At 38.9% G+C, this 26,383-nt stretch overlaps 1 protein-coding gene across 4 annotated transcripts in view; it reads left to right on the top strand.

Moving 5' to 3' along the window:
* Positions 1-26,383, top strand: part of LOC136873792 (kelch-like protein diablo) — a 273,434-nt gene that overhangs the window by 129,022 nt on the left and 118,029 nt on the right. For all 4 annotated transcript variants that reach the window (XR_010860175.2, XM_067147027.2, XM_067147028.2 and 1 more), the window contains exons 6-7: positions 6,919-7,031; positions 19,271-19,425. Coding sequence is in view for 3 of the 4 variants with exons in the window: in XM_067147027.2 (XP_067003128.1) it covers positions 6,919-7,031; positions 19,271-19,425 (268 nt within the window). In the remaining variant the exon portion in view is untranslated. The remainder of the gene's footprint in view (positions 1-6,918; positions 7,032-19,270; positions 19,426-26,383) is intronic.

The raw sequence follows: 26,383 nt of genomic DNA, 5'->3' as shown, positions 1-26,383 counted from the left end.
ACTACAACAAAATATGACTGGGCTACACCTGTAGCCCGCGCGAGTATCCAAGGGTTAATAATGACTTACATTACTGTCATTCTCAAGGTGACAATTATACTTCTGGTATCATTTCATAATACTTCATTTGGTTCACTGCCAATATCCATTTTTGTCTTCTTTCTTTTTCATATTGGATGTAAAAATCTTTACACTAGGATTGCTATAACATTCTGAATTATGGCAGCTCACGACACAAATGTCGTTTTTGTGTTGTTTAGCGTGAATAGGACGTTCCATATTGCCTCTATATGTAAGTTATGTGTTACAATATACTATTATACTGACAAATAACAAATCTTTCCATCAATCAATACCACAGACGTGCATTAGTTAAACCATCATAGCCTGCATGCCACCTCACTGTTCCGCCACCTTTAGAGCTAGTAGTTACTGCACGTTCTCCATTAGAAGACGCAAGTGTATGGTGATATCCTCCTTTTGTGTTTTCATGTTCATCCTTCTCTTCTCTTTCTGTTGCTTCCTCTTCCTACACTAATTTGCCATTATGTTTTTCATGCTATATGTTCCTTTTCTTGTTCCTATTCCTCTTCCTTCAATTTTATGACTGCATTGGATCACTTTAATCAGTCCAATGTCTGGCTCCATGGCTAAATGGTTAGTGTGCTGGTCTTTGGTCACAGGAGCCCCGGGTTCGATTCCTGGCAGGGTCGTAAATTTTAACCATCATTGGTTAATTTCCCTGGCACGGGGGCCTGGGTGTACGTGTTGTCTTCATCATCATTTCATCCTCATCACGACGCGCAAGTCGCCTACGGGAGTCAAATCAAAAGACCTGCACCTGGCAAGCCAAACCCGTCCTGGGATCTCCCGGCACTAAAAGCCATACACCATGTCATTTCATCAGTCCATTATCCAAGTCTCTTCTTAGGGACTGTTCAGGCCTTGTGGTCCTCCCATTACTTTTTTTTGTGTGTACCAAACTTTGTGCCCTTTCTGGTGTTGAAAATTTTCATATTGCGAGTTTCTTTCTTGTGAATGTGAGTGGATTTTTGTGTCGTGGATTTTTTATGAACAGATTCTTATCTATATTTGTATAGTTAACTTCTGATTGCCTCTGCTATCTTCATCCTTTTTCTGTTTGGAAGTCTCCCAACTCTTTATTTTTTTGGATTGAACTGTCTTTGAGATTCAGCTTCTTATCTCAGTATACTTGGTAAGGTCTTTGATCTTCGCCTCATCCCTTATGAGTTGTGATTTTATTTTCTCTTGGTCTCTTTCCAGGATGCATTCTTTTCTCTTATAGCTGCTCTCACTCTTCCGTTACACCCATGATGTTCCCGTTCCTCTCACTTTCATATTTGTCTCCTCTGTTTTAATTACTGTGTTGATGGGGTGAAAGTTAGTTTAGGGGATAATTGTAAATATCTAGGTGTTAAGGTAAGGAAAGATCTTCATTGGAGTAATCACATATTGTAAATAAAGGGTACAGATCTCTGCACATGGTTATGAGGGTGTTTAGGGGTTGTAGTAAGGATGTAAAGGACAGGGCATATAAGTCTCTGGTAAGACCGCAGCTAGAGTATGGTTCCAGTGTATGCACCCTCACCAGGATTACTTGATTCATGAACTGGAAAAAATCCAAAGAAAAGCAGCTCGATTTGTTCTGGGTGATTTCTGGCAAAAGAGTAGCGTTACAAAAATGTTGCAAAGTTTGGGCTGGGAAGACTTGGGAGAAAGAAGACAAGCTGCTCGACTAAGTGGTATGTGATGTAGATGTTGATTCCCGTAAGGAACCTGAAATATTTGTCCCAAAGTAGTAAATTTGTAATACCAATGTAGTAGGTCCGTTATTGGACATTATAAATATATTATATTAAGTGGTATGTTCCGAGCTGTAGCGGAGAGATGGCGTGGAATGACATTGGTAGATGAATAAGTTTGAGTGGTGTCTTTATAAGTAGTAAAGATCACAATATGAAGTTAAAGTTGGAATTCAAGAGGACAAATTGGGGCAAATATTCGTTCATATTAAGGGGATTTAGGGATTGGAATAACTTACCAAGGGAGTTGTTCAATAATTTTCCTATTTCTTTGAAATCATTTAAGAAAAGGCTGGGAAACAACAGATAGCTAATCTGCCACTTGGGCGACTGCCCCAAATGCAGATCAGGATTGATTGATTGATTGATTGATTGATTTGATCACCACAGACTTCAGTTGCTTCTTTTACCAATATATTTTTCAGTCTGGTCCATTCTTAATCTCCATCACTTTGTCTCTTGGCAACTGACTGCTTATCTCGTCCTGATACTTGGCTGCTTGCTTGTTTTCTGAAGTTCGTACACCTTGATCTTTGACATCTTCCTGATTGGTAATCAGTATGTGAAAGTCTTTCAAATCTGTTACTAAATCAGTGGTCACCGTCAAGGCTCTCGTTAGGTATTATGTACTACACAAGAATCTCGTTTATCCGGATTAAGTGGGACTGGAAACTGATTCAGATAATCGAAAATCTGGATAATCCAGAACTAAAAAACAAATACAGTACATGTGATATAATATTAATATAAGTTGTACAGTAATACCTTTTTCAATTGTACAAAAAATATAAGAACACTTTTCTTACATTTACGACTTTGTTTTATGCACTAAAATAATGTGCGAGCTTTTTCTTTTTTACATTTGTATAGCGTTTTTCATGCAGCACGATCACAAGGACGTTACTAACACTAGTTCTGCCGGTGTGGTTTCAATCTGGGATTCTAAATAGGCCATCAGTTTGTCCAGCTGCATTGTTGCATCTCCATGAGTCATTGTTTCTTCTGATGGAGGGCCGGTTTCATTTTCGAATTCACCATCACTCTCGTCATTACCTGCCAAGTAACAAGAGGCAATAATTATTTATTCATCTGTCATTATGCCGTAGCCTGAATTAGTAATTTTTTCAACCAGCCATTTATGTCGTTCACATATGCATCCGAGCATCCGGGAATGCGTGCGAATGTGTCAAGGAACACAGAAGAGTCCACGGTTTCCCATTCTCAATTCCAGGCGAATGCTGGGATGGTACCTTTGATAAACCCAGGTCGACTTACATCCAATTCCTGTCCTTAACTATCCTTGGCGAAAAAAAACATTCAAGAAGAATCGACCCGTAAAAGAAATACGGTGCAAGTAAAAATAAATGTGTATTATTTTCGATCTGGATAAACCGGAGATCTGGATTAATGAGGGCCGGATAAATGAGGTTCTTGTGCCTACTCCATTCATCATCTGTGCTTACATAATCTCTTGCAGTCTTATGTTGTTAATCCTAGCTGGAACTCATGACCTTGTGACTGACTCCTTTCTTGTTTTTCACTGCCAAGCGATTCCTCATGCAGAAGTAGAGGAGATGTCACCCTTCTATGTTCCTTCCACCTTATCATATGGTTCCATCACCTTATACCCAGTCATGTCTGCCTCAGTCTGTGTATTCAGGTCTCCTATGATGATGGATTTATCTCCATGGGTGGCCTTTTCTAGATCCTTTAAAAATTAGTTTTTATCATCCTGGTTGCACCCGGTCTGTGGTGCAAACACCTGTATTAAGATCCAGAGTCGCCTTTAGTATTCTTTCATTGACATACTGGATGTTATTGATCCTTTGCAGGTTATTTTTCATGATGATTCCAACTCCATTCCTGATCTTTTGGTTGTTACCCTGCCGGAGTAGGGTATATTGTTTCCTTAACCCTCTTGCACATAACTTATGGGCAGGGGTTTGCTCGGAGCAGTTCAAACTACATTTTTGCGATTTTGCAACAAAATTACAAAACATCAACACTCATAAACTGTTTAACACGTATTAAAATCAAATAAATCACACTAATATAGGAAACTAATAAGCATTTCATAAATGAATGTACCTTGAACTTATTATTAGTAAAACAGGGAAAAAAACTGACTTGAAAAATAATTTTTGAAAAATAAAAAATGGTTTTCAATAACAGAAATATCAGACATTATTTTGTTTTTCTTCTTTACTCTTATACCTGAAAGATTATTTAATTCTGAATAATTTTATATCAGTATGATTTTTGTGCTGCAATTCACTGATGAAGTATAACGAAGTTCACTGCACATGGAACTGTCATCGATGTCAGTTTCGTAACAGTCCAATGCACAGTGAGCAGCTGTAACTGTGGAGAAATCTTCAGGAGTAAAATTGACACTTCCCACATATTGGGAATCACTTTCGACAAAAAAGGTCAATATTACTGTCTAAATCATCTGAAAATTCAAGGGTATCAGAGTCTTCGGTCTTGAACATGACAGCTATTACGAAAAAAGATCATGCAACTGCATGTAACAAAGGAGTAATGAGAAGATGTATAGTAATGCTTCGGGAAGTACAATGAACGCACGATATACAAAAGAAATGAAGTAAACTCTAACTGCTAGCAAGATAAAATTGTTGTATTCAGAAGCCAACCAAAAGCAAATCAATGCAATAACAACTTTGAACGACCACAACATAAACATTCATGGTCAGCAGATTTCATTTAATTTTTAGAAAATAAAAATATTTCGTAGGGCTGGTGGATCTATCTGTTGAGTAAAATGCAAATGCATTGCTTTGTCACAAAACCATTTAACAGCCACACAAATTACCAAAATCCCTAAAGAAGAGAGAACCGATGTTTCAACGCAGTAAGTGTTCTCGCCATAACCTCTGAGTGCAAGAGGGTTAACTTCTTAGTTCCTTTACCTTTCCACTTGGTCTCACTCAGATTCAAGGTTCTTATTCTTCGTTCCATGAGGTCTACTAGTTCTTCACTCTTTGCACATTCCTGTTACGCTGAATATATTAATGGTCCCAATTGGTGTTCTCTCTCCTGCGAGGTTGGTCCCTGTCATCATATCTGCGATAGTTCAGCTCATGCTGCCTTTTTAACTGAGTATCTTGCATTGCAAAGCACTTATTTGAATAGAAAATGAATTTACAAAAATCTCTTACTAACCTGCTGGGCCTATTGTAATCAAGGTTTTTTCTCCCTTATCCTCTAGCAGTCCCCTGCCACACCTGCAAGGCAGCAAATTTCTGATGAATTTTTGTGGTATTTCCTCCATTTAAGCTTCAACTTCCTAAGAGGGAACTCTTATACCTGTAGCTGTTGTTTCTGCCTTAATTTTTCAAGTTTGATATTGGCGCCCAACCCTCGGCCAGACAGTTTCTGATAGTTCTGTCTACTGTCACATATGGTAGCAGGATGTTCCTGATCTGACAAATCCATTTCCTGACCTGACCGTTGAATTTCATGAGACTTGGTATTAAAGTTATGCATAATGATAATTAAGATCTCAGCTACTCATTTTGTGGTTTGCATTAGAGGTAAGTGGGTGTTGAGAGGTAGGCTGGAACAGAAATATTACACTAATTTCTTAATATTAGTCGAATCAAAATAATGTGTATTACTAAGGCTGCAGGTAGCTGTATATACAAAAGAATGATAAGAACATTAAAAGGAACACATAATAGGACAAACACAGTAACAGGTCAGTGTAGAAAAAGGGAGAAATAGAGGGAAAACGCAAAAGGACAAGGATACCAGTAATCTCCACTTCTTTATACACTTCTGTCTTCAAATAGAATGGCTCTTTCCTCATCAATTCCAGCTCTTCTGCATCAATCCAGCATGTGGTCTCGCGGCTTGAGTCACATAGCTGTCAACTTGCATTTGTGAAATAGTACGTCGAACCCCACTGCCGGCAGCCCTGAAGATGGTTTCCTGTGGTTTCCCATTTTCACAGCAGACAAATGCTGAGGCTGTACCTAAATTATGGCCATGATCGCTTCCTTCCTACTCCTAGCCTTTTCCTATCCCAATGTTGCCATAAGACTTGTCCGTGTCAGAGCAACATAAAGCAAATTAAAAAAAAAAACTGGGTGAGTTGGCCGTGCAGTTAGAGTTTCGCAGCTGTGAGCTTGCATCCGGGAGATAGTGGGTTCCGAGCCCCACTGTCGGTAGCCCTGAAGATGGTTTTCCGTGGTTTCCCATTTTCACACCAGGCAAATGCTGGGGCTGTGGCCTTTTTTAAGGCCACAGCCGCTTCCTTCCCACTCCTAGGCCTTTCGTATCCCATCATCGCCATAAGACCTATTTGTGTCGGTGTGACGTAAAACCAGTGATAAAATAATAAGTCTTCCACATCCGTTTCTTCTCAGCACCCAACCTTTTTCACATCAGTACTTAAGATCTGTCAAAATGGCCGCTCAGTAAGTGTTAAAGCCCGTCCTCTTGATGAAGCTAGGAAGCAGAATCAAGCTTGTCGGGGGATAGGAAGAAATGGATGTAGATGAACTGGAATCAATAGGGAGAGAGCCTGTCTGTTTGAAGATGGCAGTTAATGAAGATGTGGAAACTGTCTTTTATATTTTCATGTTTGTGCTAGTCTCCTCTTTTGTTGCTCCCTCTTCCTATGCTGACCTGTTGGTAATGTGATAAAGCCAAGATTGCACAGGGGGCCAGGAAGAGGCAACAATGCTACAGGCCAGCAACATGTAAAACAGTAGTGCCAAAGAATTATTGAGGCTTCTGATAAGGAAGCTCTCTAGAAGGAGCTGGAAGCTGCCTAAGAATGCAGAAACTCATGCTACATCCATGAGTACAAACTCTCATGAATGGAAAACTTGAGTAAAGGTGAACTCATAAATATCTGTAAATGGTAATGTAATAGATTTAGCCAATAGAAAAACACACTACTTGTTATGATTTTAGTTTTAAGGACCCTGGTAACCTGCTGCATTATGTTTGCCCTGTTAGGTGCTCTTACTTGTCTGTACTGTCTTCTTTTCTATCATTTTGCAGACAGCAGGTTCATATCAAAACAGTACAGACAGAAAGGCAATTTTATATTCATTCATTGTTTCAGGTTATTGTGGCAGTGGGTGGAGAAGATGATAAAGTTGTACTTCGCTCTGTGGAATGCTATGACCCTTTATCTCATAATTGGCGCACTCTCGCGTGCCTTCCATTTGCTATTAGGTGTGTATGAAATCAAAATAATCTGCATGTATCCTAATTCTGTTCTTCTATTAAGAATATATAGTACTCGCTGAAGTAGCCTTGCTTTGCGACGGGACATAAATAAATTATGCACGGTCGGCAGGTACACGTGGAGGCCTTGTTTTATAGCACAAATTTAGGTTTTACTCGCTAAACGTTGGAGATACACAAAAAGTGATAAGGACCTTTCGTATAGGAAATTAAATTTTAAACCTCGTATATGCCATCAAAAGTTTGGTATTTCTTAGCGTTCTTTTTTTATTTTAAATGGAATTATGAACGTTTGAAACCAAAGGGTGTAGTGACGTCACTGAAATGGTCGCCATCTTTAAATAGTGCAAAATATCGAAATCAAAAGTAGCCCATATATTAACCATGTAAATAAGCTATATTCATGCAAAATTTCATGTAAATCGGACCTGTGGTTCTTGCGTGATTGAGCAACACACACACACACACACACACACACATCATTTCATTTTTATATATTATTGATAACAGTCGTGGCATGCAAGGTTATTTTTGAGCAGTGGAGAAAGTCCCTTGAGTACAATGCTTTACATATTATTAGAACCAAAACCAAATATATTGTGGTTTGTAACATTGATCCTACTAAACGCTGCAAACAGAATTAATATAGCATGCTTGATGGTATCAGACTACCTAGAATAAACAATTTCAGATGCCTCGGATTTGTTATCTCAGATGATGGGAAGGTGGATGCTGACTTTATACATAGAACAACAACAGCCTGGAGCAAATGGTGCTCACTAACCAGAGTCTCATTTGACACAAGTATACCTGCCAGAACAACAGGCAAAATTGGCAAAGCAGTCATGAGACCTGTCGTTTCGTGTAGTAGTGAAGTGTGGCCAGTAAGAAAGAGATGCATGGATAAAAAGTTGATGCTGCACTATAGCTGAAACCACCTTGAGGAAGGACATTCCTGTTGCCCAGATACAGGAGTCAAACGAATACTCTCTACGGATCAGAAGAGCCAACCCTGAGTCATACACTGTAGGCACATACACTGGCAGAAAATGAAATCTCAACACCTAGAAGACATTAGTTTAGAGGAATGCAATTTGGGTTAGGCAAATGTCTAGGTAACATATTTATTTGTTTAAAGTTTCCAGGTCACCAGTTCATGTACATTAATAACCGCTGTAGTTGGCTGTGATTCTTAATGCAGGCATGCAAACTTGCATGAATTGTGTCATACAGGTACCATATGTCGTTTTGTGGGGTGGAGTTCCACACCTGTTTCACTTGGTCAGTCAAATCAGCAACAGTTAATGCCAGTATTGGATGCCACTGGATTTGTCGTCTCATACGTGCTCAGTGGATGAAAGGTCTGGTGATCTTGCAGGCCAAGGCAACTGGGCGAAACTCTGGAGAGCATCCTGGGTGATAGCAGCGGTATGAGGCCGAGCATTATCCTGTTGGAAACGCTCAACCGGTTCAGTCACCTGTCCGACGTACAAATCTGCTCTCAAGGTTCTTGGGATAATGAGAGTGTGCTCGTGCTGTCAAAGGAATTTGCTCTCCAGACCATAACTCCTGGTGTAGGTCCAGTGTGTCGGTGCCGTAGACAGCTTGGTTCCCAAGCACTCACTGGCCTCCTCCTTGCCAACATACAGCCATCATTGACACCAAGACAGAAACGGCTCTCATCTGAGAACACAACAGATCTCCACTCTGCGCTCCATTTAGCTCTAGCTTGACACCACTCAAGTCGCATATGGCAATGATTCTGAGTTAGTGGCATGAACACTACAGGATGTCTAGATTGGGGCTATCCCTCAAGTAATCTATTTGTTTCAGTTTGCTGCATTACTCTGGTGCCAGTTGAAGCTCTAATGTCTGCTGCAAATGCAGTATGAGCCAGCAGAGCCTTGCAGTGAATACGGCGGTCTTCCCTCTCCATAGTGGCCCGTGTGTGGCCGGACCCCAGTCTTCTTACAACAGTGCCGTCCCATGACCGTTGTTGCCAACACCGATGCAGTGTGGTTGCACCCTGCAAAATCTTTCTGCAGTATTACCTTCTTTGTCTCCTAAAGGGATGTTTGACTCATACCAAAGCTCACAACATCGACACCAGATGACTAATGCTCATGAAGTGTACAGCGTGTATTTAAAGTAAACTTGCTTTGCAAGGTCATAGTGGCACTACTTTGTTGCTTTCATTGACCTATCTCAGTCTCATCCTTGACTTTGACAACATGAAAGTGATACCAATATAAATGGTCTACCATTGGACATTATAAATTTTCCAGCTAACTCATTCCTGGTTGCCAGCGTTTTGCCCCCGTGTAGTAGGTTGGGCTCATCAGTTGGTGTTTAGCACACCTACCAAGAAGCATGGCCAGTGCATAACGTGGAGGCCACTGCATAGGCTACTTGGAGCCACCGGCAGTGCCGATGCACTATGAGAGACTTTCTCATTAACAAAATTGATGCATGCTTGGCCATCAGATGATACAGATGTTGAATCCCATAGGGAATCTGAAATATTTGTCCCTAGCACACGGGGGCAAAACGCTGGCAACCAGGAATGAGTTAGCTGGAAAATTTATAAAGTCCAAAAATGGACCATTTATATTGGTATTATAAATTTACTCATTCGGGACAAATATTTCAGATTCCCTATGGGAATCAACATCTGTATCAAAGAAGAATGAGGCGGGCCTGGAACTACCTGGCTGATGATTGTCCATAGGAATGTGAAACAGTTAGGCCTTCCTGAAGAAGATGCACTACAGAGAAATGTATGCTGTCCCAACATTTAAAGATCCCCTATGACAGAAAGGGGCAGGGGAGAAGAAAGAAAAGTAGTAGCCATGACATGATAGATAAATTACTTGATTGGTAGTTTCCCATAGAGGATGCCCCATGTCAAGTGCTAATTTTCTCATCCGTACATTCGTATGGTAGGGGGCCGATGACCTTAGATGTTAGGCCCTTTAAACAACAACAACAACATCATCATCATCATCATCATCATCATCATTTGTATGGTAGGTTATTTCTTCAAGAATCAACACTGGAAAAAAGAGGTTCTATACTTCAGTAATTTTCTCTGAATTCCTGGCCTTCCCTGTCACTCCTGGAAGGTGAATTACGATGCTCCCCTTTGATCTGCATCTGCACGGATTGGGTACGTAGATTATCCACTGTGTTGTCTTGTCATGGTCAGTGTAATAAGGCCCAAAACCAACGGCTATTCCTTCCTCTTCATCTTCTTCAGTATATTGTGGTCAGTATTTCCAAGCCCATCTACCTTGGAAAATTATCAGAAGAACTATTACCATTCTGAAACATATTCTCTTCATGGTCTGGTTCCTCTTCAAGCCAATTGGCCATTTGATATTCATCATTCATAATGTAAAAAAATAAACTACACATAAAAATGGAAAAATAATTAGAACTCGGCAATTAATCATAAGAATTTAGCAAGCTAAACACAAAAAACGAAAATCGAGAATCAAACAATATCAATAAAAATGTATAACACGGATGGTCGAGGTTGAGCATTCCGCTCACTGGCACATAGTAGTGTACAGTTCACTGGCACTGAAGTCACTGAAGATGATTCAGTTAGGTAGTGACTGATCCCCCTCACTCTATATATTACAACGAACAGCTACTACTACGTCACTACCTGCGGCTTTCGATCTTTTACAGCAAAATTAATTTCGGGGTGAGCGTGGCGCTCGCCCAACGGCAGGTTAATTAAAAAACATATTAAATATATTTAGGGACATGTTTTGTCTCTATTTGAGACTTCATCAGCCATAAAATCATGTGGTAGATTACAAAACTCAAAATCCAGAAATTGAAAAAAATGGAAGAACCCAATGCCTTTTTAAGGGCTATTTGAGAAACGCAGAAGATATAAATATGTATACATTATTTACACAAATTGACGTCACTTCTTGCAAAGACTTCTGTTGTCTTCAATGTTAAAAAATGAAATATAACTTGAAATATGACAAGTCTGCCATAACGTCTCATACAGAATCAATGTCCATTGTTGCTGTCCATATTTAAAACGATAGTTCCTTTTGAGCTGGTGAGAAAACACACTGAAACTACCAGATTCCAACAGTGCTTGCAACGTTTTTCAAGTAAGATCGTTCATATTTAACTTCGCAGAAAGATTGTTTGCAAGAAGTGTTAAACTACCTCATTAAATATGTGTATATTTTTTCTCCAATATTTTCTCAACAGTTCAAAAAGAACTTCCGTTTTAAATACGGACAGCAACAATGGACATTGATTCCGTACAAGATGTTATGGCATGTTTGTTATATTTCAAGTTATATTTCATTTTTTAACATTGAAGACAAAAAAAACTTTTTTGCAAAGAAGTGAGGTCAAATTGTGTAAATAATGTATATATATTTATATCTTTTGCGTTTCTCAAATAGTCCTTAAAAAGGCATTGGGTTCTTCCATTTTTTCAATTTCTGAATTTTGTGTTTTGTTATCTACCACATGATTTTATGGCTGATGAAGTCTCAAATAAAGGCGAAACATGTCCCTAAATATATTAAATATGTTTTTTAATTAAATAGTCCGCTTATGTACATTGATTGGGTGGACCAAAACCTAACATTGTTTCTTAGTTTTAACTGTATCAATATGGGTCTATACAATGAAGTTTGTAAATTGTACTAATGAAATAGGATCTCGTGCCATCTTGATAGAGGTTGAAGCAACTGCTTTTGACATTGTCTCATGTTATTTACCTGTATTTATTTATAAATATGCCATGATACTATGAGATATGAAATGAAACTGAGGATACCATAAAAGAAATTGATCGATAATTCCAATTATACTTTTCTATTTCATATTTTGACATTTTTCAGTAAAATTTAGCAAATATAAATATTGTATTGAAACCTAATTCTTACCTTATAAAATATTCATGATCCTCATTCTTTCAGAATATAGTAATGGTTTTTTAATATGTTCACAAATATTGTGTACATAGTGATCAAAAATAGCCCTAAAAAGCCTGGGGTTTTGGAACTGAGGGGCTCAGTATTTCAGTAAAGCATATTGTGGAAACCATCAAAATAATTTTATAATATTGCTTTAGATTCGTAAAATTCTACTGGAAATTCATTCTTGAAAAAATTGTTATTGAATGATAATACTGCAACAACAACAACAACAACAACAACTCAACTTCTTACACATATTATGGGATTGAAAGCTACGAGTGCAGCAGATCACAAGAAGTGACAATGCCAGCGCACTGACAACAGTGTGGCGAGGGCCAGCAGTGAACAAAACAATACCACTGGCAAATTGTTGGGACTTGTGATAAGGAAGCTCCTCAGAAAAAGTTGGTTTACAATGGAGCAGGTGCCCAGAATGATCTGGAAATGGAAATTACAGGAATGTTCTGCCTATAGCATATACAGCACAGCTGTTGGAGCATGGAATCTGTCTCCAGTGAGTGCAAGCAGTTACGAGATAAGGAATCGAGGGAGTCCGTCGTACAGTTATGTAGAGTTCAATGAGGCTAATTGGTTGTGAAGTGAACGGCATAGCATTGTGCAGTGAGAAGCAGGAGTTTTGCATGCCAGAGCGCTGTGAATTTGATTACAGTCTGTGAGCAATAACTGTGTCAAACGGAAAACCCAAACACCAGTGAACTTGTAAATAACTGTAAATAGTAGTTCTAGATTTAGTGAACATTAAAACACACTACTACTTTGAGTAGTGACAACCTGCCAAAGTATAATAAAACTGTAAGTGGGAGCCTATTACCCGGAGACGCTGGGTTCAATTACCGGCTGGGTCAGGGATTTTTACTGGAATTTGAGGGCAGATTCAAGGTTTACTTAGCCTACATGAGAACAATTGAGGTGCTAACATGGTGAGGTGGCAGCTCATGTATAGAAAGTGAAGAATAACGACCGAGAGGAATTATCGCCCTGACCACACCTCGCAATCTTCAGGCCTTTGAACTGACCAGCAGTTCCTTCGTAGATCGAGGCCCATGAGGGCTGTAGTGCCATGGGTGTTTTTTTTGGGTGTTTTTTTTTTTTTAAGTGGGAGCAATGTATATTGGTGGGTTCGTACTGCCGTAACACACAAACTGCTTGAAATATTTCAATTAAATTGGATTATGTTTTGATCTATTCTGAACTTAAATAGTAGGCTGTATACCATAAAGATAACTTATGAGTCACCTTGCATTAAAAAAAATTAGAGCAAGTCGACAGAATACGCTTGACCTTGGCTATTGAAAGTTCTGGTATTCCCAAACAATGTGAAAAAATTATTTTTAGATTTTAACTAGCTCACAATAAGTGTTTTAATTATTTTATTGTTTCCATACATTGCATACATGTGGATATAGAGAAAGCCTTTGACAAAATAAACTGGAAACATCTCTTTAGGAACATGAAAACTATAGGACTGGACTGGAGGTACAGAAGACTGATTTTACTTCTGTACAAATATCAAAGTACAATAATAGAAATCGGTGGTAATGTTAAGACAACATCCATTAGAAGGGGAGTGAGACAAGGTTGTGCGCTATCTCCCTTTTTTATTCAACATTTTCATTGAGGAAGCCATATCAAAACAAGCAAAAAACCAAAGGAATTAAAATTAATGGATAAGAAAGGATAAGAAATCCACTGTATAAGGTTTGCCAATGACATTGCATTAATTGCAGATTCAGAGAGTGAAATAAGTAAAATGCTACGATTTTTAACATCAACACTACAAGAATCAAAATTGAAACTGAACACCTCAAAAACAAAAGTATTAGTTGTCAAGAAATCAACTGAGGAGATACCAATAAACATTAAGATAAGTGATGAAACTGTACAACAAGTAAGTCAGTTTTGCTGCTTGGGAAGCATCACTCAGGACAACAGGTGCATCACAGAAATCAGGAGGACGATTTCTCTAGGTAAACAAGCCTTCGGTAACGAGAAACAGCTTCTGACAAGCAGGAACATTAACATTAAAATTAGGAGAGAATTTGCCAGAATGTTTGTATGGAGTGTTTTTGTTCTATGGTTGCAAAACATGGGTCTTAGCTAACAGGATATAAAACACCTGGAAGCAATGAAAATGTGGATATGGAGGAGGATGCTGAAAATAAATTGTACAGAGAAAAAGTCAAACAATAGGGTCCTTAAGGAAATAGATGGATCAAGGGAATTGATCAACACTGTAGAAAAGAGGAAAACCAAATTCCTTGGCCACACACTTCGACATAACACATTCGTCACTACTATGCTGGAAGGAAAAGTTCTAGGTAAGAAGGGAAGGGGAAGGCTGAGGAAGAAGTAGGCTATCTGGATTCCGCGATGGACAGGCTGAATTTGAAAAAAATATAGTAACCTGAAATGCTCATCAGAGAAGAAACAAATGTGGTTGCAGCGATAAGGCCCTCCCTTTAGTATATGAATGAATTGTTTCCATTGTTACCATGTACAGAACAGTTTTTACACAATTATTGCAAAAACCTGGAACACTTTATTAAAATAACCTGTCCCGTCGGTAAGTAAATATTGATGAAACAGCCTTTTATTTATAAAGTATTTCGAATGAATAATTTTCAAGAAATCCAAATAAGCTGCAGCCCGAGATGCTCCATCTTTAGGCATGTTAGCGAGCCTTTGCCAGCGTAGCATGTAAGATGGATGACTTGACCAAGCTTATGCAGTGAAATGGATATCCATCCATACCAGTGCTTAGATATGAACACTTTATACACTACAGTAATAGCTTTTATGTTCATAAAATTTGCTCTTATAATTTACATAATTTAAAATGAACAGAAATATCTTCAAATTCTTTTGTGTGTTCCTGGACATTTCAATGATATTAACAGGTACTAGTTTTGGTCCACTGTGGACCATCATCAGCCTAGCCGAAGTACAAAAGCAAAAGACATAGTCATAAAATAGAATGAGGTAATGTGGAGAAATGAGAAAGGATCTAAAAGGATGGGATGGGGGTGGAATGACATACAAAAGTGAAAAACCGTATACATGAATTATGATAAATGTTGCAAAGATGCGTTATCATTGACAAATAATATCTTTGTGATGTCACATAAAATCTTCTGATGAGAAAGTCTTTGGTTGACGGTACTCCTGTGTTGCACAATTAAAGTTATATTTGGTATATATGAAGTCCTATGTTTCTCTTGCTGATGTACTCCGCGTGACGCTCACTCCGCCAGTTGCATTCAATACAGCAAGTTTGTTCTACATAGCGCAAGGTGAGTCATCGTTATTTTGTTTCTTTCCCTTGCTCGTTCTTTATTTGATTCCTCGCGTTAATTCCAACTTCTTTTCTTCAGGTTCGTTGGGTTCCGATTGAATTGAGACTACTTCTGTTTAACACAGCAAGTTTTCATTCCACCATAGAACGTGCCCAACTCTGTCAACTTTTAATTTTATGTTGTCTCATCGGACAATTTTCCCTCTACGCTAATGTGGAACTCGCATCCAGAACTTTCCAGAAACATAGAACTTGGTATATACCAAATATAACTTTAATTGTGCAACACAGGAGTACCGTCAACCAAAGACTTTCTCATCAGAAGATTTTATGTGACATCACAAAGATTTTATTTGTCAATGTTAACGCATCTTTGCAACATTTATCATAATTCATGTATACGGTTTTTCACTTTTGTATGTCGTTCTACCACCATCCCATCCTTTTAGATCCTTTCTCATTTCTCGACATTACTTCATTCTATTTTATGACTGTCTTTTGCTTTTGTACTTCGGCTAGGCTGATGATGGTCCACAGTGGACCGAAACTAGTACCTGTTAATATCATTGTAATGTTTTTGTAAACATCAAATGATTTTTAGTATTGAGAAGGTGGAACATTAAAAAATGTATATCTATTTTAAGTATAGTCGTAACTCAATGCGGAACCTAACCGTGAAGTTTATTACTTTGAATGTGTTCCTGGACTGCAATAATTCTTAACCCCATTATTGTTTTCTGAAGCCAGCTAACCTTGTGCCTGTATGGCAAAACCTCTACTGATTTAAAGTGGAAGAAATAAAAGTTGTAACCTAACATGTCAGTGGAAAATGAGTTAATGTAGAAGTTTTTATGTAATATTATCCAGTTCCCCTTGTTGATAATTATTATGCTTTGTTGATTGCAGCGGAATTTACTAAAAAGTATTTTAATAACAAACTTGATTAATAGAATTTAATTTTAAATTGTTCCATTTAATACAGATGATTCCGAACAGTATACAGTCCAGAGAGAAGTTAAAATTTCTTCTGACAGACTCGTGTACAATATATGCCAAATATCTAGGAAAAATCCAGACAGTTGGCCACCCTAACTCTGTGAGGTGAAGTCTTTGTAGTTCTACATGATTCAATTTATACAAATTAAATCATATGACCTATAGCAGATGAGTGGAAACATGGAGAGGCAATGGCCACATGGAGAGCTCTGATCAGCCACAGTCCCTCGGTTTAGCTCTGTTGGCTGTCATAGGTACAAGGAAAATATTTCCGTATGCGCATCACACAAAGCAGAAATCTGCTTTGTTGAATTACATTTCTTGGATGAGAGACTTTAATACCAACTTACTACCGCCATGAGGTGAACAGTTGAGCACAGAGGTACGTTTTGGAAATGTTTTCTGTGAACATTTCGTGAACATTCACGAACTGAACCACAGGCAGTAAATAACAACATACATGTTCTTCACAGCCTTTCAGCATTCACTATGCAGGCCTCTGTGAATTCACTAACCATGCCCACAATCTTCTGCTTGAAACTAGCTCTGTGGCTCCATTCAGATCCACAAAGCTTATCATTAAATCAATAAAAAACAGTGTAACGTGCCTTGTCTCCCTCTACTTTTTTTACCCTCCATGATTGGGACCATTATTCTCCTAGGTAACCTAATTGTCCTCCATTTAGCTCATATGTCTCCACTACCAAAAATTATTTAGCATACAGCTTCATCTATCTAGTTTCTTCCTAACGTGGTCTTTATTTCCTCATTCTGAGTACCCTCCTGTCATTTTTCCCACCTGTTTGTACTAGGAGTCATTCTCGCTACTTTCATATCCTTTACATCAAATTCATGAATATGATATACTGAGTCAACCCAGATTTTTACTCCAGTATCACAGTCAGTCTGAAAGCAGACTGACATAAAGTTAAATTCTTCCGAGGATCACTTTCTTACAGAATACTGTTGATCGTAACTGAGAACTCGCTGTGTTAGCTTTACTGCACCTTGATTCAATTTCACTTGGTACGCTAACATCCTGGGCAGAATACACATCCTAAGTACTTGAAATGATCCACCTCTTCCAGTTTTGTATTTCAGATCTAACATTCAGTCCTCTTAGGTTTCTTCTGTACTGACCATATACCGTATGTCTTGGAAATGCTAATCTTCATGTCATACTTGCTGCATCTCTTTTCAAGCTCCAAGATATTAATTTTGAGCTTTCATCACAGTTTGCCATCAAGACAAAGTTGTTGGCATAGGCCAAACTATTTACATTTCCACCCAACAGAATCCTTCCATGCCATTTTATGCCTTGCAGTGAATATTCTGATATGGTACAAATAACAAAGTTGAAATATTACAGCCTTGTCTGAGCCCTGTTACCGGTTTTAGCAAAAAACCCATTTTCTCTGTGGCCTGATTGTCTACAGAAATGTCTTTAATTGCATGTATTTACCTTCCCCTAATCCCATAATCCCTTAGTGATGTTAGATTGTTGATTTCCCCCAAAAGAACACTCCTCTTTTATTGAAGTTTGTAAGATGTGATAGATTGCTGTGGAAATGCTTGTCGTATGGCCCATTGTCTGTCTACCTTAAGGACACCTGTACGTAAAACCTACATCTTTTAACCATTTGGAGTCCAATATTTATTTCCACTTGCATCTTCTCAAGGTCCAATATAATATCTGGTGAATGTGGGAAAAAACCACACAGATATTTATTTTGTATGATTAACGTGTACAGATGTTTAAATTGTCTATTAATCAACAACACTCATAATGTTTTTTCATGTTGTAGTTCTTTTGGAAGCACTTGTTTGTATGGAGTTCTGGTTTTCTTGCACAAATTTCACAGAAAAATGTCTCCTTCCTTCTAACATCCTTCACTTTCCTTTCTGAATGTGTGGCATAATCCTTAGTTTTCTTGTCCTCTCGGGCATCAGTGATGTGTAACTTCATGTTGAGACAAATGAGAATCACTAGTATCACATAACTGCTCATAAATATCATTGCCATGCATGCCATAGCTAGTGGACACCTTGTTGCTGCAGAATGTAAACATTACTCTATAGAAGGAGATGGTATTTCCAGTGGTAGCATGTAAAAAATGAACTAAATAAACCGTAGATGTCAGCACTGTACTGAGGAATAATTATGTTACGTATGAGGTGAAGCTTGTCTGCTGTTTTTCTACAAATTTATGAGAACTGGAACTACTTATTAGCAATTTCTGACAGAATCCAACAGAGAACCCTGAAGATTTAAGGCTTGTTTGTAGGTTTGTATGTAAGAAACTATTTGTTTCAAGGCTATGAAAGCTTGCTTATGTTTCAACATCAACAAGGCAAAATATGTGCATATCATTATCTCCCTCAGTTCATCATCAGAGATGCAAATAGCAACAAACCATGTTTAAAAATTCAAATTTCTGCTGCTACTTTAAGTACGGTTTTCACGGAAGATAATATTATGTCTTGTGCAAGTTAGTAATACTTGAAAGTTTGTCCAAAACATATTTTACCGTATTAAAATAGGCTGTCAAAAGTTTGGGGTTGATAAGTGCCATACTGTTATATTTTAGGGAAATAATATACTCTTTACTCCTTACAGGTTTTAGGCAATAAATTAAAGAAGTATGCTAAGTGTGATTGCTCTGGCTCTTTTGGTTCCTGAGAAAAGTGTACCAAAAGAGTTTTAAAATGCCACTTTCAGAAATGTAATGTGAGATGACAGCTGAGAAGGAGTGGCAGTGGTGCTGCCATATTTCAGTAGCCATTTAAAATACTTTTTTTTTTTTTTTTGCTGCAGGAACATCCACATATTATACATTTTTCAATTCAGGAAAGCTTACTCTGTTCAAAGAAATGAAAACATATTTTAAAATATGTTATTTTATTCTTTTTTTGAGTCCAGGTATGTTTAACATGGTAACCATCTTGTTTTGTTGTAGTAAGCATGGTCTGGTAGCTTCTGGGAAGAACACGCTGTACCTGGCAGGGGGAGAGTTTCCCGATGGAAGTGCTTCGCGTTCTGTGTGGAGGTACGACCCAGTGCTGGATGTGTGGCAAGAGATGGCTCCAATGCTGGTTCCCCGTTCAGAACTTGGTATGGGATTCCTCTAGTAACTGTTATCCACCACTTGTCCATACTTAATTGAACCAGCCTGCTCTCCTGCTATCCTTATTCCTTTAGGTCTTGCCAGTGCTGTTACATGATACTTAAATCTGCCATATACTACATACATCTGCCTGAAAGTAAATGTACTTGTCTAGGAGAAAATGGCCAGGGCTAGAGATATATAAAAATATATGATTATCTTTTAGTGCCTCTAAGGTGCTTGTGTTGGTACGTAGTTAAGCCTGTGCAGAAAGCTGGGCTAAGTGTGCTTTGAAGCTGGTAGAAGATGTTGGATGAAGTGCGGTCATGAAGAAATTGCATGGGGTAAGGCGGTGTATATATCTCAGTACGGTATAGTCTTGGTAATCCCGCCATTCTGTGGCCAGAAGGATACCAGATTACTGGAGAAGCTGGATTATTGGGATTTATTTACTATAACTTCTAGTTTTCTAGAAAGAAGGAAAAACTATATATTGTGATAATGAAGTCCAAGAGTGTGTGGAGCCGGCAAATGGTGCCACTATTGGCAAAGTAGCAACAGTGTGAGTGTGCCAGCAGTAGTTGAGGCTCATGATAAGATAAGGAAACTCCTAGAAGAAGCTAACTATGGCTTCTTCATCAATAATCAGTGATCCATGTAACCTCCTCATTACACACAAACACAAATAAACGAAATGATACATGATAATGATGATGATGATGATAATAATAATAATAATAATAATAATAATAATAATAATAATAATAATAATAATAATAATAATAATAATTAAGGCAGGCTAAAAATGTTTAGACGCAATCAAAGATATTGAAAACAAACGCACGTTTGCACAAGAAAACAACAAACAGTAATGATCAGGTTAAGCAACATGGCGGCTAAGGAAAGGATAGTGGAAAGCGGTGGGACCATATCCAGGCGTTGGAAAGTATTGGCAGTGCTGATGAAGCGAAATCAATGGTGATTCATTTTCAGTATACATTACATACATACATACATTATCATTATAGACTGCTTTGCCTTTCAGCGTTCAGTCTGCAAGCCCCTGAGAATTTACTAAACATCGCCACAATCCTCGATTTGCAACTAGTGTTGTCGCCTCATTTAGTTCTATACCTCTTATCTTTAAATCGTTAGAAACAGAGTCTAACCATCGTCGTCTTGGTCTCCCTCTACTTCTCTTACCCTCCATAGCAGAGTCCATTATTATCCTGGGTAAACTATCCTCCTCCATTCGCTTCACATGACCCCACCACCGAAGCCGGTTTATGCGTACAGCTTCATCCATCGAGTTCATTCCTAAATTAGCCTTTATCTCCTCATTCCGAGTTCCCTCCTGCCATTGTTCCCACCTGTTTGTACCAGCAATCATTCTTGCTACTTTCATGTCTGTTACTTCTAACTTATGAATAAGATATCCTGAGTCCACCCAGCTTTCGCTCCCATAAAGCAAAGTTGGTCTGAAAACAGACCGATGTAAAGATAGTTTCGTCTGGGAGCTGACTTCCTTCTTACAGAATACTGCTGATCGCAACTGCGAGCTCACTGCATTAGCTTTACTACACCTTGATTCAATCTCACTTACTATATTACCATCCTGGGAAAACACACAACCTAAATACTTGAAATTATCGACCTGTTCTAGCTTTGTATCACCAATCTGACATTCAATTCTGTTGGATTTCTTACCTACTGACATCAATTTAGTCTTCGAGAGGCTAATTTTCATACCATACTCATTGCACCTATTTTCAAGTTCCCAGATGTTAGACTGCAGGCTTTCGGCACAGTCTGCCATTAAGACCAAGTCGTCAGCATAGGCCAGGCTGCTTACTACATTTCCACCTAACTGAATCCCTCCGTGCCATTTTATACCTTTCAGCATATGATCCATGTAAACTACAAACAGCAAAGGTGAAAGATTACAGCCTTGTCTAACTCCTGTAAGTACCCTGAACCAAGAACTCATTCTACCATCAATTCTCAATGAAGCCCAATTGTCAACATAAATGCCTTTGATTGAATTTAATAATCTACCTTTAATTCCATAGTCCCCCAGTATAGCGAACATCTTTTCCCTCGGTACCCTGTCATATGCTTTCTCTAGATCTACGAAACATAAACACAACTGCCTATTCCTCTCGTAGCATTTTTCAATTACCTGGCGCATACTGAAAATCTGATCCTGACAGCCTCTCTGTGGTCTGAAACCACACTGGTTTTCAACCAACTTCCTCTCAACGACTGATCGCACCCTCCCTTCCAAGATGCCTGTGAATACTTTGCCTGGTATACTAATCAATGAGATACCTCGATAGTTGTTGCAATCCTTCCTGTTCCCTTGCTTATAGATAGGTGCAATTACTGCTTTTGTCCAATCTGAAGGTACCTTACCAACACTCCACGCTAATTTCACTACTCTATAAAGCCATTTCATCCCTGCCTTCCCACTATACTTCACCATTTCAGGTCTAATTTCATCTATTCCTGCTGCCTTATGACAATGGAGTTTATTTACTATCCTTTCCACTTCCTCAAGCATAATTTCACCAACATCATTTTCCTCCTCCCCATGAGCTTGACTGTTTGCAACACCACCATGATGATTTCCTTTTACATTGAGAAGATGTTCAAAATATTCCCTCCACCTCTCCAGTGATTCCCTGGGATCTGTTATGAGTTCACCTGAATTACTCAAAACACTGTTCATTTCCTTTTTCCCTCCCTTCCTAAGATTCTTTATTACTGTCCAGAAAGGTTTCCCTGCTGCTTGACCTAGCCTTTCCAGGTTATTACCAAAATCTTCCCATGACTTCTTTTTGGATTCAACAACTATTTGTTTCGCTCTGTTTCTTTCATCTACGTACAAATCCCTGTCTGCCTCGGCCCTTGTTTGGAGCCATTTCTGATAAGCCTTCTTTTTACGTTTACAGGCTGCTCTCACTTCCTCATTCCACCAAGATGTTCGCCCTTTCCCATCTTTACACACAGTTGTTCCTAGGCATTCCCTTGCTGTTTCTACTACAGCATCCCTGTATGCCACCCATTCACTCTCTATATCCTGAACCTGCTTACTGTCTACTGTTCGAAACTTCTCACTAATCATATCCACGTACTTCTGTCTAATTTCCTCGTCCTGGAGATTTTCTACCCTTATTCGTTTGCAGACAGATTTCACTTTCTCTACCCTAGGCCTAGAAATACTTAGTTCACTACAGATCAGATAATGGTCTGTATCATCGAAAAAACCCCGAAAAACTCGTACATTCCTAAAAGATTTCCTGAATTCAAAGTCTGTTAAAATATAGTCTATTATGGATCTGGTACCCCTAGCCTCCCATGTGTAGCGGTGAATAGCCTTATGCTTGAAGAATGTATTCGTAACAGCTAAACCCATACTAGCACAGAAGTCCAGCAAACGCTTCCCATTCCCATTAGCTTCCATATCTTCCCCACATTTACCAATCATCCTTTCGTATCCTTCAGTTCTATTCCCAACTCTCGCATTGAAATCGCCCATTAGCACTATTCTATCCTTGCTGTTGACCCTGACCACGATGTCACTCAATGCTTCATAAAACTTGTCAACTTCATCCTCATCTGCACCCTCACATGGTGAATACACGGACACAATTCTTGTCCTAATTCCTCCCACTGACAAATCTACCCACATCATTCGCTCACTTACGTGCCTAACAGAAACTATGTTGCGTGCAATGGTATTCCTGATAAAGAGCCCTACCCCAGACTCTGCCCTTCCCTTTCTAACACCCGTGAAGTACAATTTATAATCTCCTATCTCTTCCTCCTTATCTCCCCTTACCCGAATATCACTTACTCCTAGCACATCCAGATGCATCCTCTTTGCTGACTCAGCAAGTTCTACCTTCTTTCTTCCATAAGCCCCATTAATATTGATAGCTCCCCATCGAATTCCATTTCGTTCGCCAAGTTGTTTCCAAGGAGTCCCTCGCCTGTCAAATGGGAGTGGGACTCCATTACTCCCATAGGTCCGAGGCTTGCTTAAAGTGTTCTGAGCTCGGTAAATTCATGAAGCAGGATGCTGCCCTACTTGCACATAGTCCAAGTGAGGATCTCTCCTCTAACGGGTTATGGACCACCGGTGAATTGTGTAGTCCTAGCCGCCTGAGCACAAGGAGGGCCACGACTCAAAATATGTCCGAGATGCCCACTCCCATTCCATAGCAACTGGTATCCCGACTCTCAGGACCACTTACTAGGCCACTCAGCCGTTGCCCATGGTTCACGAACTAGGACGTGACTACAGTAACCCACAAACATGAACCATACAGTTTACTTAATTACTTGGATGGAAATAACATGCATATGTGATCAAACAAAATTATACTTTTAAAAAGTGAAATAATTCTAACAGTAATTACAAAAAATTACCCAGAATGTTCAAATTCAGTGATGGTACCTTACATAACTTTAAGAAGGAACTTCTCACAGAATGTTCAAGTTTCATGGCATAATATTTAAATCACATTATACTGTCAGAAAGATTAAAATTTAAGTAACATTATACTGTCAGAAAGAATATACACGGAAGAAAGGAAAACACAACATTTAAAATCATTATCTTAGTGCAGAGCTCATTTAGGAGGCAGCCTCCTCAAAAACACTTCTGAGAAAAGGTGGCCGTCTTTAAATGTGAATACGCTAAGATGAAGCAGACCTACGAGACAGCCCCAAGGGGAAAATTACGCTTTACATTTACTACCGAAAGGAGTTGAACATTTTACATTTAACACAATTTAAGAAAACAAAAGAAAAGGGAACTGTCTCTTAACAAATATGATGTGACTTGCCGGAAAGGCTAGGTCATTTTAAGAAAAATTTGGCAACTGAAGGAAAAACGGGTAAGCTCCGGCAAAAAGAAATTAGACTTATAAAAAATCCGGAGTCTCACTATTCATCTCAGCAACCCCGAGAAGTAGGGATTCGACACTACTTTCAATGATTTTTATATGTCACCCCCCTCACCCCCCGCCCCTAAGTGTTCCTGGGGTGTCCTGCCGCCACGTGGTTTGTCTCCTGTTACTAAAAATCCGGATTGTCACTATTCACCTCGGCAACCCCGAAAACTATATATTCGACACTAATTACGATTATTTTTATATCTCACCCCCCTTGCTACCCACCACAAAGGGGGCTGAACTTGGACTTTAAAAAATTCTGGGGTGTCACCTATTCATCCAAGCGACCCCGAAAGTATGGATTCGGCACTATTTTCGATTATTTGTATATATCACTCCCCTCTTGCCCCCACCCCAAAGGGAGCTAAATTTGGACTTTAAAAGATCCGGAGTGTCATTATTCATCTCAGCGACCCTGAAAAGTAAGGATTCGACATTATTGTCGTTTATTTTTATAAATGACCCCCTCCCCCCCCCCCCTTACTAAGGGTTCCTGGAGTGTCTTACCCCCACCTGGTTTGTCTCCTGATTCTAAAAATCTGGAGTATCGCTATTCACATTGGTGACCCAGGAAACTATGTATTGACACTATTTTCGATTATTTGCATATACCACTACTCCCTTGCTCCCGACCCCCAAAGGGGGCTGAACTTGGACTTCAAAAATATTGGAGTGTCACTATTCATCTCAGTGACCTCGAAAAGTATGGATTCGGCACTATTTTCATTTATTTTTATATATGACCCCCCTCGGCCCCCCCCCCGCTCCTATGGGTGTTTGGGGTGTCTTACCCCCATGCGGTTTGTCTCCTGATACTAAGTTATAAGTGTATCAAATTTGGTTGAATTTGCTCCAATGGTTTGGGAGATGTGGTACAAACCCACCCACCCAGCCACATACATACAATGACTTTTATATGTATATAGATAGATTGTTAACAAGAAATCTACAACAAAACCTGCCGTGATAATTCACGATTCTCGGTGGCGACATGAAACATTGACAAAGTCGACACTTAAGGTTTCATTTTATAGAATGTACTGGAATTACAGGCTGCAACTTGGAATACTGATAGCTTTTCAACACCATATAACCACCCGACGACGTACCACGTACATACAAGGCTGAGATAGACCTCTCAATTAAACTAATTTGAATGAAAATCTGATTACTCTGACTTGACCTCAAAATTTGCACACAAAAGTCCCTAGTCTATACGAGGCATTTGACCGAACTCAAATCACAGTGATATGCTTACTTGGCTAACTGATTTTCACGTTTCCATTAACGTAATTGTTCACTTCAGAAATGCACACTTCCATAGCGTAACAGTTAGTGCTATGAGTTGCCATCCTTGGGGGCTTGAATTTGATTCCTGGTACTACCAGAGATTTAAGAATTGCATAAGAATTTATGCAGTTAAAATGGTATATGTAGCTCTCCCCCGTTTGGGGGTTGTGCTTTAAAAAGAACTACACCACCTCAGGCCGAAGACATGAGTTTACTTACTCACTTTAGAAATAAATTAATCTAATTATTTACCTTACATTTTACTATCTTCTGTGAACTTCGTAGTGTTACATTAACAAAAAATTATTAGATTAAATGTACTTGTCTGCTTTTTCTTCAAATCATCTTCAGGTTAGGTCAGATGACCACTTCATTTTAGCCTTCCATATCATCATCCAGTGTCCAATTTACTGTGGCTAATATCCATTCCAGTGTTGTTAACAATCTCCCATACCATGTCCATCACAATCTTCCAGTGGACTCTCACAACGAATATGGACATTCTATGAATATCTGGAAGTTCTCAGATGTTGTAGTACTCGCTATCACTATACTGTTAGAATATTCAGTGCTCAACACTGATTCAACTTTTCCTGTATGAACTGTTGAAACAGTCTTTGGGAATATTTATTATGTTTTGAGAGAGATTAAAACATTATTTTTCACCGGGCTGAGTTACTCGGGCTGTTGAGGCCCTGACCTTCTGACCCCACCTTGG

This window comes from Anabrus simplex, chromosome 5 (genome assembly GCF_040414725.1).
Source record: "Anabrus simplex isolate iqAnaSimp1 chromosome 5, ASM4041472v1, whole genome shotgun sequence".
Lineage (NCBI taxonomy): Eukaryota > Metazoa > Arthropoda > Insecta > Orthoptera > Tettigoniidae > Anabrus > Anabrus simplex.
Note: the sequence above shows the minus strand (reverse complement) of the source record. Positions and strands in the feature narration are given on the sequence as shown.